Source organism: Ammospiza caudacuta, chromosome 19, assembly GCF_027887145.1.
Source record: "Ammospiza caudacuta isolate bAmmCau1 chromosome 19, bAmmCau1.pri, whole genome shotgun sequence".
Classification (NCBI taxonomy): Eukaryota; Metazoa; Chordata; class Aves; order Passeriformes; family Passerellidae; genus Ammospiza; species Ammospiza caudacuta.
This window is the reverse complement of record NC_080611.1, coordinates 10,130,005-10,143,061: the sequence shown is the minus strand read 5'-3', so window position 1 is coordinate 10,143,061 and position 13,057 is coordinate 10,130,005. Positions and strand designations below refer to the sequence as shown.

General features: G+C 37.0%; 1 protein-coding gene across 1 annotated transcript in view; it reads right to left on the bottom strand.

The window, feature by feature from the left end:
* CEP112 (centrosomal protein 112) overlaps nt 1-13,057 on the bottom strand; it is a 165,138-nt gene that overhangs the window by 113,757 nt on the left and 38,324 nt on the right. Inside the window, exons 13-17 of the mRNA XM_058817258.1 lie at nt 12,698-12,852; nt 12,257-12,374; nt 11,210-11,302; nt 10,370-10,429; nt 7,162-7,241 (exon numbers count right to left, since the gene is read on the bottom strand). Coding sequence (XP_058673241.1) covers nt 7,162-7,241; nt 10,370-10,429; nt 11,210-11,302; nt 12,257-12,374; nt 12,698-12,852 — 506 coding nt within the window. The remainder of the gene's footprint in view (nt 1-7,161; nt 7,242-10,369; nt 10,430-11,209; nt 11,303-12,256; nt 12,375-12,697; nt 12,853-13,057) is intronic.

The window sequence follows — 13,057 nt, the reverse complement described above, 5'->3', positions numbered from 1 at the left end:
AAAAAAAAAAATCCCAAACCAAAACCCAGCCTACCAAAAAAACACACACAGTTTTAAAGAGTAAAACTAGATCCCAGCTCCTCAGCCCCATCACATTCCCACTGTTTCTAAATCACAGACGTGGCTTTTTCCATCATATTGCCAATGGCTGCAACGAGACAGGCCTCAACATTTTAATAAAAGAAAATGATGAACACAAAGAACATGAGTATAAACCCTTAACAATGCTCTTTTATTGCAACACTTGGAATTAAAGACAATGCCTGCTCGTATTCCTTTAATTATTTCCGGCTCTAAATAGCAATGGCTTTTCCATTCTGACAAGAATCCTCTCCACACACAAATACTTCATTTTCAAGGAAAAATGGAATTAACTGCAGGAAAACAGCTACACTTAGGCAATTACCCTGAAAATATTAACAAAAACAACAAGCAATTACTCAGAATTTGGATTCAACTTGGAGGAGCAAGGAAGGAAAAGAGAAATGAAAAATTAACTTGTGGTTAAAGCTATCACTCCCTTTATTTATTTATTTATCATTGCATTGATGATCCTCAGGCTGTTGTGCTTTGCTGTGTGCAGTGGCATTTCTGACACACACCACCCCAAGAAGCCAATACAAGAGGATTTGAAGGAGCAGCTGTTTAAATATAAAGTTCTCAAAGGGCTTGGTAGAATCAAATTCTCAAGATCCACTGTAAATCACAGCTTTTTTTTCAAATTATAACTTCTGTATATTTTGAAAAGCCTAAACTTTACTCCTTTTCAAAATGTTGAGCTCTAACAATTATGCAAATGTAAATTGGAAACAAACGAATTTATTTCCATTGCTATTTATTCTACCTCCTTCTGCCAGCTCTCTTCACATTGTTTATTTTTCCTTGCCTTCTTCTGTTTCCCTCTTTTTTGGGTCAGCAGCAGATTGTTCACCACTTATTTCTCTCAAATCTATGTCCCCTCACCTTTACACTGTTCCTTTTGTGGTATTACAGAGAGAAGAAAAATTAAATAAACACCATGGGAATATTGCAAGATATAAGCAATCTTAAGGACTAGAAGACCCTTACATAAAACTTCCTAAAGTTTGATGCATTTTTAGGTACTTCTGGATAAAGCAAGGAGAGCTTTTCACATCAAACAAGCTCAAGTCTTCTCTTTGTGCATCAAAGAGAACCCTACAATGAAAAATGAGTCATTATTCAGCCACAGCGGTAGGAGAAGATTCTGTAAAGGATTCTGTAAAGGACAACCTCACCCTCTGCCCATTTTTGCCTTGTCCCCATTTCACCAGTGCAGGCGAACTGGGAAAGCCCAGGCAGAACCAGCACTGCTGGAGGAGCCAGGCAGGATCAGAACAGCAAAACCTTCATAAAATACTCAGGGCATGAAAAAACCTCAATAAAATGCTCAGGATGAAAACAGAATGTCATAAACTCAGATCATCCCACTGCACCAGAGCTCAGAACAGATGGGGCCTTGTGGAAATCAGAATGAGAGAAATGGGAATTTCCTGACCCTCGGTGTTGCTGCCATCCAGGCGTTCCCTGTCACAGCCTGAGGCTCCAGGACAGTGCTAATTTCATTTCAACTTCTGCTTTTAGCAAGGCTGAGCTCAAAGCCACCCTCTGAAGGCTTTACAGGTATCAATACCAAGTTTAGAACCACAGGAGAAGCCTGAGAATAGCTCCAGCTCTGTGGATCTGACTCAGCGTCAGTAAGGAATGACCCAGAATAACCAAATGACTGCAAAGCACACCAGGAGATGACAAGTGAATAAAGAAATGACTGAATAAAGTAATTTCTTTTTGAATAAAGAAATGACTGAAGTTTCAAGAAGAGTAACTGGTACCAACAAAAAAAGTATTTCCTTCCCTAAAGAGCATTTTTTCCACCTTGATTTAGGAAATATGAGTGCTAACACATTTGTATCAGAAATTTTCTGTGAGGCAAAACCTTGTAGCAGAAATAACTGTGCTACACACAAAACCTGAAATTTAAAATATGAGTGAGTACCACTGAACACCTGAGAAAATCCCCAGAAATAGCAGCCCAGCATAGGGAAGCACAGAGCATTGCTCTCACACTGGAACAACAAAAAGCAGTGGGAAAAGCTTTTTTAAGTCTGCAGTGAGGAAACTCCATGGCACCATCTCCAATGAGGTGAGAAATCAACTTCTTCTCCTTGACTGCCATGTCAAAAACCACATGAACACAAGAATGTGCATGTACACAAGTATATATGAGAAAAGAAAGGCAAATCATTTCCATTTCTGCATTTTACTGAATACCTGCAGGCACCAGCAGGTATTCAGTAAAATGAATACTTTTAATTTTTCTGCAAAAAATCCACACCACATCATGATTGGAAACCTTTGGTCTAGCCACCTAAAACAAACCCCAAAATGCTGTGAGAGCTGTCTGTGTGTGCTTTAAAAACTGCTCTGAAAACTATTGGGAAAATCTGCTAATGGACAGGAGTGGCTTTACTGGTTTCTAGAAAGTTTAGCAGTTTAGCCCCTCTTTCTTCCCCAGAATTTTAAACAAGTTCAGACAAGGGGTAGAAAGCCATGGAAAAAAAAGAGGTGTTGGGAGCTCCTTATGTAAACAAATAATTTTATTAAGTGAGTCAGAATGAAGCAGCTGCTCAGCATTTGCTCTGTATCATCCCCACTTGCAAAGTGCTGAGATTTGGCTCCACAGACAGACACAGACAGACTTGAAAAATAAAAAAGGCAAAGAGTGAGAGGGAGAAGGTTGTGGAGCACTGGAGTGGAGATGTGCAGGCATTTCTTGAAGCTGCAGTGTGCAACTACAGCATCTGCACCTGTACAGGGGAATTGAATCTCATTTCATTTCATTTCATTTCATTTCATTTCATTTCATTTCATTTCATTTCATTTCATTTCTCCTAATGTCGCTTCTTAAAATTTGTTTCCTTCACACACTACATAATTGAAGAGGAAATCTGTACTTCAGGAGAATATGAAAATGTTATTTGTGCATGAGGCAAGCAAAGCAAAAAGCATTAAATCAGATCCCAAAAATCTCTCCAGTACACGAGAACTGCCACAACCTTTATCCTGAAGAAATCAACGTGGTCTGCACTCCCCATGAGGGTGATGGAGGATCACAGCCTCAAACTATTCAGGATGTTTATAATTTAGTCCAAAATCTCTCAATTTCAAGAATGACCAATTTTATGTGTCTGTGCAGCCCCAAAGATGAGATCCCTGTCCCTGGCAGTGCCCAAGGCCAGGCTGGAGCACTGGGACACTGGAAGGTGTCCCTGCCATGGCAGGGGTGGGGTGGGATGGGTTTTAAGGTCCCTTCCAACCCAAACTATTCTGGGACTCTTTCATGACTCTGTCAAAACCAAACCACCTCAAAACCGAGCTGGTGTTGTGGTTGTAATCTTCAATAAAATGGGGAATATTTCCCTACAGTAAATAGATATTTCTCACAGTAAACTAAAAGCATTGAACAATCTGCTACCAAAATATAAGCAGAGGGAAATAAATATATTGAATGAATAAACATCCAAAATCCAGAGAACAAGACACAAGAGATGGTGCTGAGAGCTGTTTAACAATATTCTATAAAGTCAGGCAAAGCTTTTCTTTCTCTTCCATGCAATTTCTTCAGCAGCAACTGGGCACAGATTTTTTTTCCCCTCATTTATTTTCTGTTTCATTCTACTCGGTTTGTACTGTGACAAATTATATACCTCCATTTCCTACTCCTCTTCTTACTGTGTGAGATAAGAACAGCAGAGATTCAGCCTATTTGCAACCCACTCTCATGACACATTTTCTGCAACCAAACCACAGGGATTAGAGGAACAACCTTTCCCCCCAAGTAATTACAGAGAAGCTTTTCAAGAAAACTTTGTTCTCATAGAAATGCCATTTAAAGGACATTCTAGAAAAGCCCTTGCAGCACTTCTCAGAGGGACTTTTGCTATTAAGCAACGCCTGTGACATGCACTGCAGAAGTAAATATAAATTTTATATCTACAAGTCACCACCACGAGTCAGGAGTGTTGGAGCAATTCTTTTGCAAAAGGTTTGCTTTTGACAGATATTTCTACCATGAACTTCAGAAGAAGAAAAAAACCTCCTGTAAACTACATAAACCCCTATTCTGTATTGAAACTGTGGCAATACTGGTTTTTTTTTTATTTTTGAAGTGAAAGACACTTTCAGAAATGTGGATTTTACTATTCCAAACAATGCCTCAAATCACTTTCATTCTGCATCAGTGTGGAAATGTTTGAAAGAGCAGCAGCACTGTTTGCTGTCACAGCACTGGGAAAATAATGATAATAATAACAAAAATCCCCTAAAATGCCTGCCACTTCCCTTTCTGTGTGCCTGCAGCTCAGCAGCTACTCTAGATATAATCCTGTGGCCATTTCACAATCAAAGTGCACTCAGATCAAAGTCGTTTATGAGGAATCACTGATGCACCTACTGGGTTCTGAGTTACAATTCCACAAGGCATCATTTCTGTGGAAGATGCTGAACTGTATTTTCACCCACCTCATGCAAGAAAAGGTTGTTTTCTAAAGATTTACTGGCTCTGCCTGAGCTTGGAGTTAGATAAATTCATTCTGCAATTATTTAAAGAAATTCAGCAAACCGAAGCATTTTTACATAAGATATTGGATTTTATGGACTCATATTATTAGGAAAGGATTGCTAAAAAGAATAATTCTTGCAAAAGAATTAAAAAATCTTCAAAATGGAAAAAAAAAAAAAAAGCCATAAGGAAGCCATCCATTTCTGCCACAATAAATACCACTGCTCCTTATCTATTTCCTACTTGTATATCATATAAAAGCACATATATGAAAAATCTCAATATTGCCAAGACACAGTGGAGCTAAATGAATGGTCTGAACTGCAGAAAGCCCAGCAGGACTGGCAGTTCCTCTGTCCTGGGCATGTGAGTCTGCTCCAGCCCTGGTCAGAAATGCAGAGTCGGAGCCAGAGCTGGAATCCCACCCAGCAGAAAGTGAGCTGGGCACTGCATTTCTGCAAATATCATCATTTTAGGATCCTAAATCCATCCCCATGGATCTGCCAACTTCTGCCTCCAGCCAGCCAAAACCACAGTAGAAAGCTAATTTTTATTTCTATTCAATTACTTATTAGCATTAATAATTCCATTATTAATCTTAAAATTAGCCTCAAACCCCTGCTATAAAACAATCAAAAGAGCAGTTTTATTAGAGTAAACCATCTCCAGAATTAAACATTTCTCATTTCAATTGGGAGAGGTATATATTAGAAATCTCTACATTATTTTCAACACCTTGAATCAAAAAAAAAAAAAAAAAATTAAACGAAAAGAAAAAACTCAAGAGAAACCAAGTGCCATAGATATTGAAGTGACCCTGGGAAAAATACAATATCAAAGAATATTTTCATTTAGAGGGGACCCACAGGAACAGCAGCAGCTTGTACTAGGAGAGACTTAGAAAACCATATGGGCACATATAGGTATATACATACAGAACCATACAGGTATTAATCTATAATTAACTGCCCCACTTGCTGTGGGGGAAACTGATGATTTTTAGCCTTTGAACAGCCCCCAGGGCTCTCCAAGCCCAGGAGCTGACCCAAGCCCAGTTTTGGCCAAAGACTGACCCACAGGAAATACAAGGCTGGGACTGAGCTCTACCAACACTGCTTTAATTCATGGCCCTTGGAGCATCACCAACACTTTAAAATTAAATCTTCCAAATCCTGACTCCAACTCCAAGCTACACCTAAGCTTAAACACAGCCAAGGAATATCTGAAATAACTGAGGATGTCCTCAGCTCCTCAGCTCCAAATCCCCAGCAGCTCCCAGATCCTGCCTGGAGAGAATTCCCTCTGCACCCACGTGGGGACCAACCCTGCAAAGCCAGACTGGTTTTATTAACATAAGTAAGTGCAAACTGACACGTTATTTGAAAGATGTGGAAGAAAATTAATGCGGCTTCATTATCAACAAATCAGATGGTAAAATATGGAAAGATTAAGTGCAGTTGATAACAGTTCAACCTCCCCAAAATTATAAATAATAGCCAATGTAAAGAATTCAAAGATTAAAAGCTGGAGTTTTTATTAATGTCTGCAGTGATTTAAGATAGTCTCTATTTATGCCAAATACCTCAGAGATTATAGAAATAAAGAAATACAGACTTCAGCCCTGTCACTTTTATGGAATGAAAGTATCTTTACTTGCCTCTCCCAGCCTAGATAAGGTACATTGTGATATTAAACTGAATACTTTCAACAAATAACTTCTGGTTTGTTTCAGAATAATCTGTTTCCCCTAGAAATTACTTCCACAGCTTTGACTTTTAACTGGATTAACACATGGAAAGAATAATTTACATAATCAAAAATGGAAGGAGCAAGCAAGAGTTGATCTTGTCCTATGTGCATCTGCTGTACATAAACCACTCCCTTGCTCAAAAACAACAAACTTGGTGCATCCTGATTGTTCATGGACAGAGTCAGCAAAAAAACCTGTTCCAAGTTAGTTAAGGAAAACTGGTTTTGCTGCAGAGCATTTCTCCCAGCTTTAGATCCACATGAAGAACAAACACTCCCACAAAGAAGAGTTGTACCAAAGAGAAAAAAATCTGCATTAGACTTGCAATTTGTGGATATTAAAAATAAAATATAAAATCAGAAGCATCATCTACTAAATTAAAATATATTTAAAGTATATTTTAAATATATATTTAATATATTTTAACACACCTTTCAAATTTATTCCATTTTCTAGAAGAGCCCAAAGCAACAAGACTTTAGTTTTTATTATTTGCTTCCTATGAATAAACTCTGAATTGAACCTGGGCCCATTTATTTGAGAGGGCAAGACCAGCTGACATCATTAACTCTATTTATTTTAATTAATTCTCATTAATTCTATTTTATTCCTGCCACTTAAAAGTCAACAAATTTGGGTGAATTGGTTCTTACTTTAGTTTTTTAATTTTTCTGGTTGATTAGAACTCTGAAGGTGCAGCTTTAAAACAGGAAAAAACTATAGGAGGGCAGTTAGATGAGATAAAGCATAAGTTTATTTAATAAACAAATATAAATAAATAAATATTTAAAAATACCATGGGTGGTTCAAGAATTATTGCACATGCACTTACCTCAGCACCTGTTCCAAGTGGCAAATTTTCTTTTGAGCATTCCCCTTTTCTTTATCGAGATCATTCTTAATGCCATTAATCTGCCATTTAAAGAAAAAAACACCAAATATTTTAGCTAAAACAGCGTCTGAGTTAAAATAATTCAATGTTATTTTAAATTCTAAAAACTATTTATTTGCATGTTCCTTTTCCACTGATCCAGACAAACATCCAGGGATTTCTAAAATCATGTGAAATGCAAAAGCAGAGATTAACAGAGAGATGAAATATGGAATGTAGCCAATGAGCTATTTTCCTTCTCAAAGTGAATATTACTGTCTAGAATAAAGAAATATCAGTAATTCCATAAAAAAGGAACTAGATTTTCTTTATGTAAGTACAGAAAAGCAGATAGGAAACGGCCTAAAATAGTGACCTGTATTCTCTGAGGTGCAAATTTGTGGCCACCCAAAGTGAATCACTTCTGATCAGTTCTTACAATAAAAAATATCCAACATAAATAGATAAATCTACTAAAGAATAATAATAATAGAAGAATTTGCAATAATAATCCTAAAAATAGTTACAAAACCCCTTGAATTTGGCAACTTCCCAGGTGAGGTCCAAACCACAAGTTTTTCTAAGGTTTTTTGCCAAGGACAGGTTAAGTCCAAGAGTTTGTACATAATCCAAGAGTTGTATTGATTTAGAATTGCTTAAGGAACAATGTGGGGATGGGACATACAGGAAATCCTTTATCCACCTACAGTCATTTGTAATGAAAAGAAATACAAAAAAAAGGAAAGGGAAAGGGAAAAAGGAAAAAGGAAAAGAGGAAAAAGGGAAAAAAGGAAAAGGAAAAGAGGAAAAGGAAAAGAGGGAAAGGAAAAAGAAAAGGAAAAGGAAAAAAGGAAAGAAGGAAAAAAGGAAAGAAGGAAAGAAGGAAAAAATGAAAAAAGGAAAGAAGGAAAGAAGGAAAGAAGGAAAGAAGGAAAGAAGGAAAGAAGGAAAGAAGGAAAGAAGGAAAGAAGGAAAAAAGGAAAAAAGGAAAAAAGGAAAGAAGGAGAAAAGGAAAAGGAGAAAAGGAAAAGGAAAAGGAGAAAAGGAAAAGGAAAAGGAAAAGGAAAAGGAAAAGGAAAAGGAAAAGGAAAAGGAAAAGGAAAAGGAAAAGGAAAAGGAAAAGGAAAAGGAAAAGGAAAAAGGAAAAAAGGAAAAAAGGAAAAGAGGAAAAGGGGAAAAGGAAAAAGAAAAGGAAAAGGAAAGAAGGAAAGAAGGAAAAAAGGAAAGAAGGAAAGAAGGAAAAAAGGAAAAAAGGAAAAAAGGAAAGAAGGAAAGAAGGAAAGAAGGAAAGAAGGAAAGAAGGAAAGAAGGAAAGAAGGAGAAAAGGAGAAAAGGAGAAAAGGAGAAAAGGAGAAAAGGAGAAAAGGAGAAATGGAAAAGGAAAAGGAATGAAAGGACAAGAAAAATAAAATAAAATAAAATATTTTTAAAAAATAAAGAAAAACATGTTTTACTAAGTGTGTAGGCCAGTGAAAAAACAAATCCAAAGATTCTCTGCTGTGAGAAGTTTTGTGGAGGTGTTCACTCCAGGGACACTTAGTTGGGTTCCAAGAGCCTCCAAATCCATGAGTTGTCTATGAGAGAATGAAGAAGCCACTGCAAACCTGGTGAAATTCTGTATATTCAACAGGTGGCTTGGGAATGGCTGTCAGGAATAATCTGTCACTCTGCTGATGCTGAGCTGAATGTTTGCAAAACAAGCAGTGGATTATTTATAAAAAGCAGGTGTTTCCTTGGCTTGTAAAGCCATTTAGCCTGACTGGTTCCTGATCCAGCAGATAAGCACATTTAATCAAACAGTGACATTTAAGGTTCCTACCTATGATTTGTTTGATGTTTAAGTCTCCTCAGAGGCAGCAGCCACTGCAGACTCATAAAGATTATTAGATAATGGGAAGGTTTTTAAGTGAACAGATTGCAGCAGAGGCTTCATGATTCCTTTACTTGTTTTAGTATTTTATGGGCCAATCCATCCTGGTTTATGGATTTATACCCATAGATTATTCACTGGTGTTTTTCTTCTCATCCTTTCTCAAAGATTTGAGTTTGAAAACAGTTACAGCAGAATTTATGAACCAACTGCTGTCAAGTTATCTATAAAAAAAGGCAATGCTTCCTTGTTTGCTGATGCAGAATTCCAATTTCCCTCCCTGGGCTCACTGGTGGAGCCACTGCTGACACTCTCAGCCCATGCTTGGGAGCTTTCTCCTAAAAGATCCTCAAACCTCAGTCAAATTGTGCCAATATATTTTTATTTTGGCCTGCAAATCACTCAAATCCTGGATTTCTCTTGAGTTCAACATTTATAAAACCCAAGATTTTGACTAAAAAGACAAATGTAAGCTAGGTTTAAACCAAGGCAGATCCTGGAACAAAGAATGTTTTGACTTCAAGTCAGCAGAAGGAACTAACTCAAACCAAAACCTCTCTACAATTCATGTCACAAGTGCTATTACCAAGTGACAAGTAGCTGGGATCACAATCCATTATTTTATGTTATAAATTTGCCACATTTGGCAATGACATGTTTGAGTAACACATCCTTTCAATTAAACAGGCATCTAAGGCACCCTCTGGCTGCACATGAGTTGCACATATAATGTCACTAAAATTGAAGTTTAATTTGAAGCCTATTGATGTTCTGAGTCTAAAAGAGCAGGCAGGATTTGCAAAGTGCTTTAAGATGAAGTGTTTCTGATGAAAATTACATTTTTTACTTGAAGTTTCTGCTGTAAAAACGATGCCTGTTGACAATATCTAGAGAACACGTGGGGAAGGATGGAATGGAGATACCCTGGGGGAAAAGGAGTGTGGGAGAGCACATGAGCACTGGCAGAGGTCAGGCCAGGTTTCATTCAGCTCATTTTCCTTTCAATAACAGCAGCTGCCACCATGAGCAGTGAACACACACAGGACAGGATTCCAGGGGTGCTTTTTTTGGGAATGCCATCCCAGCCTCCATCCCCTGGTTCCTAAAATCAGAGGTGATATCCCTGTCCTTAAACAGTCGTGCTTAAAATCTTACTTGATTTTGTGCCTTTATTTTTCCAAACCTTGTGAAGTGCTTGGATTTCCAAATTTACTATTTGGAGGTTTCAAAATTTCAACCTTTAAGTCCTGCACAGAACAAATTTGTGCATAAGATGGGAGATTTTCCTAGAAATATTACCTGTTTCTCATACACACGCTGCATGCGAAGCTTGTCCTGCTGAACCTTGTATTCTTGTTCCTGCAGAGGAAAAGATGTGTATTGTAAATCAAAAGATCCCATTTTTCTTCCATTTCAGAGCATTCATCAAACACAGACATTAGCTATCATATAGAACAGTTCATAACAAAATAAAAACCCACTTTGTATCACCATGAAAAAATTCTCTGACATAGAAGAGAATTTAACCAACACCAAATAACACAACTATCTCCAAAGTCATGATTCATGTTTGCTAAAGAGAAACAGCAACTTGTTCTCCTGAGCTATTAAAATGCCATTCTGTACTATATCAACTGTGAAATGAAAGACATTGGAAGAAAAGTAGAGGCCAAAACTCAACCAGGACTGCTACATGATACAGATGTGGAACTCATTACCCCGAGATAGAAGGATTAATTTAAATGCCTACAGGAAGACAGAATATTGAACTGAACTATTAAACAGTGCAAATTAAAAACTATTTTGAAACTTTAAAAATGTTTATAGTTTATGAGAAAAAAAAAGATATTCATCATTTTTTGTCAGGCTTCTTTGTAATACACCAATAGAGATTTAAACTCTTATTTAATATTTGAACTACAGAAAAATTCTGTGAAAATTCTGCTCTTACCTCTCTTTTAGCCACACTTTTTAAATCAACCTTTAACCATATGTGAAATTTCATGTATTTCCATTCATAAAACAGAAACAAGTAAGCACATTATACAGAAGTATATTTAGAGATGATATCTAAACATTTAAATCATGAAATAAAGTAAAAAGAGTTGGTCATTTCTGAGAAAGAAAGTCAGGGCTCACCCTCAGCTGTTGCTTCCTTTGATGTTCAGCATCTTGCAATTGTTGTTTCAGCAGAGCCGTTTCACGGCGTAATTCTGCAATCACATCACATGTCTGCTTGGATTTAACAGAAAAAGCAGTTTTTGTCTTGGACTCCTCATTAGCTCTTTTGCATTTTTCAATTTATTTCTCTAAAGTTTCAAAAAACTGGAAAATTATCAGCTTGGGAGAAAAAACCTGTATGAGTTTATGGCTCTCTGTATCAGTTTGGGCCCTCTGGTGAGCTTAGAAATGGAAACAACAACACAAAAATAATAATAAAAAAATCCCTACTAAAATCAACTAAAAATTGGTAGAAAGAAAAATACTTTGTAAATTAAATGGAGTAAAGTATCATCAAAGCTCAGAGCATTTCAGGAAATAAACACCAAATATTTCAGGAAATAAACACCCCACTTGTCCTATGGCTCTATGGATTAATAAATGGTATTTAAAATGAGTCTTTTCTACAATTATTTAACTTTAAAATCACTTTAAATATGTACCATCTCTACCTATGCATATTGGTAGATATCAACCTGACAGATGCTTTTCCATAACCAAACCAGAGTTATTACATTTTGGGTGAAACCTACACTTGCAAAATATAAAATTATTTCCTTAAACACATAATTATTTAACACAATGTTCAATACTATGAGACCTGCAGGACTATGTTTCTCTGGAAAAAATATTTTCTGTCATGGAAGAGGCTTTATGAAAACATTAAGTCTTCAAGGGTGTATCCAGAATTTTTAGAGGAGCACAAACAAAATCAGCATATTAATTGTTCCTTATCTGAATCAGCTGTAGAAATACACACACCAGAATGACCAACCAACCTCAGATGATTTTTCAGTCAAATTTGGGAATAAAAAATTAAATCCCAATTTCATTTAAACTTACGCTCATGACTAACTTGGGGAACTGAGCAATTCCTTGGATTTATTCATAAGCATCACACTGATAGTGAGGAGAAGACTTAAGAAATAAACCCCATTTTCCTGCCTGTTACACCTGGCAGCATACCTGAGCTTGTTCCTGCTTCAGAAAATCTCTATCAACCTCAAATTTACTTTGTAGTTGCTGAAGGTTCTCCTTGTATTCCTGCATAATCTGGTCCTTGTCTTTCTGAAGCAACTTGTACCTACACGGAGCAAGCAAACAGAATATGGAAATTGCTTTCAGATTTTGGCATTTTACCTGCTCAGCATCAATTCCACGGAGCCTGCACGTCTGCCACGTGCTCTTGTCACAGAATGAGCTGCTCATAAATAATGGAAAGGTAAGACACTCCTCAAGGTGGTCGTTTGGGTCACTTTAAATGAGTTTGACACCAATTAATATATTTTCATGAGAGTTTTCTAATGTCAAATGCCATTCAGTGTGTTCCTGGAACAAAATTAATAATGTTTGCTTCTGGAAATTCCATATTTTTACAAGTTTAACTGCTAATTGTGATTGAATTACCTTTCTGTCAGTTCCTGAAGTTGGGAGCAGACCTCCTGGTAGCGCAGTTCTGTCTCAGTCTTCTCCTGAGATAATTTCTGACGTTGTAAATTGCTATTTTCAGCCTCAACAGTCAACTGCTGCACACGGGCCCCCAGCTTTTGGACTGTCTCATTCTGAAATAGAGAATCATTGAGAAAAGCCCAGAATCAATGAGGGAATACCCCAGTTGTTGGTCAGTAGCCTTGAGCAACGAGGTTCTCTGATGATGCAGAGACACAAGAGTTACAATGGCAAAGCTGTCATCAATCACGACAGTAAATTTTGTACATTATATAAGAATAAATATATCTTCAAAATGTGGGTGTTTATTCCCCCTCA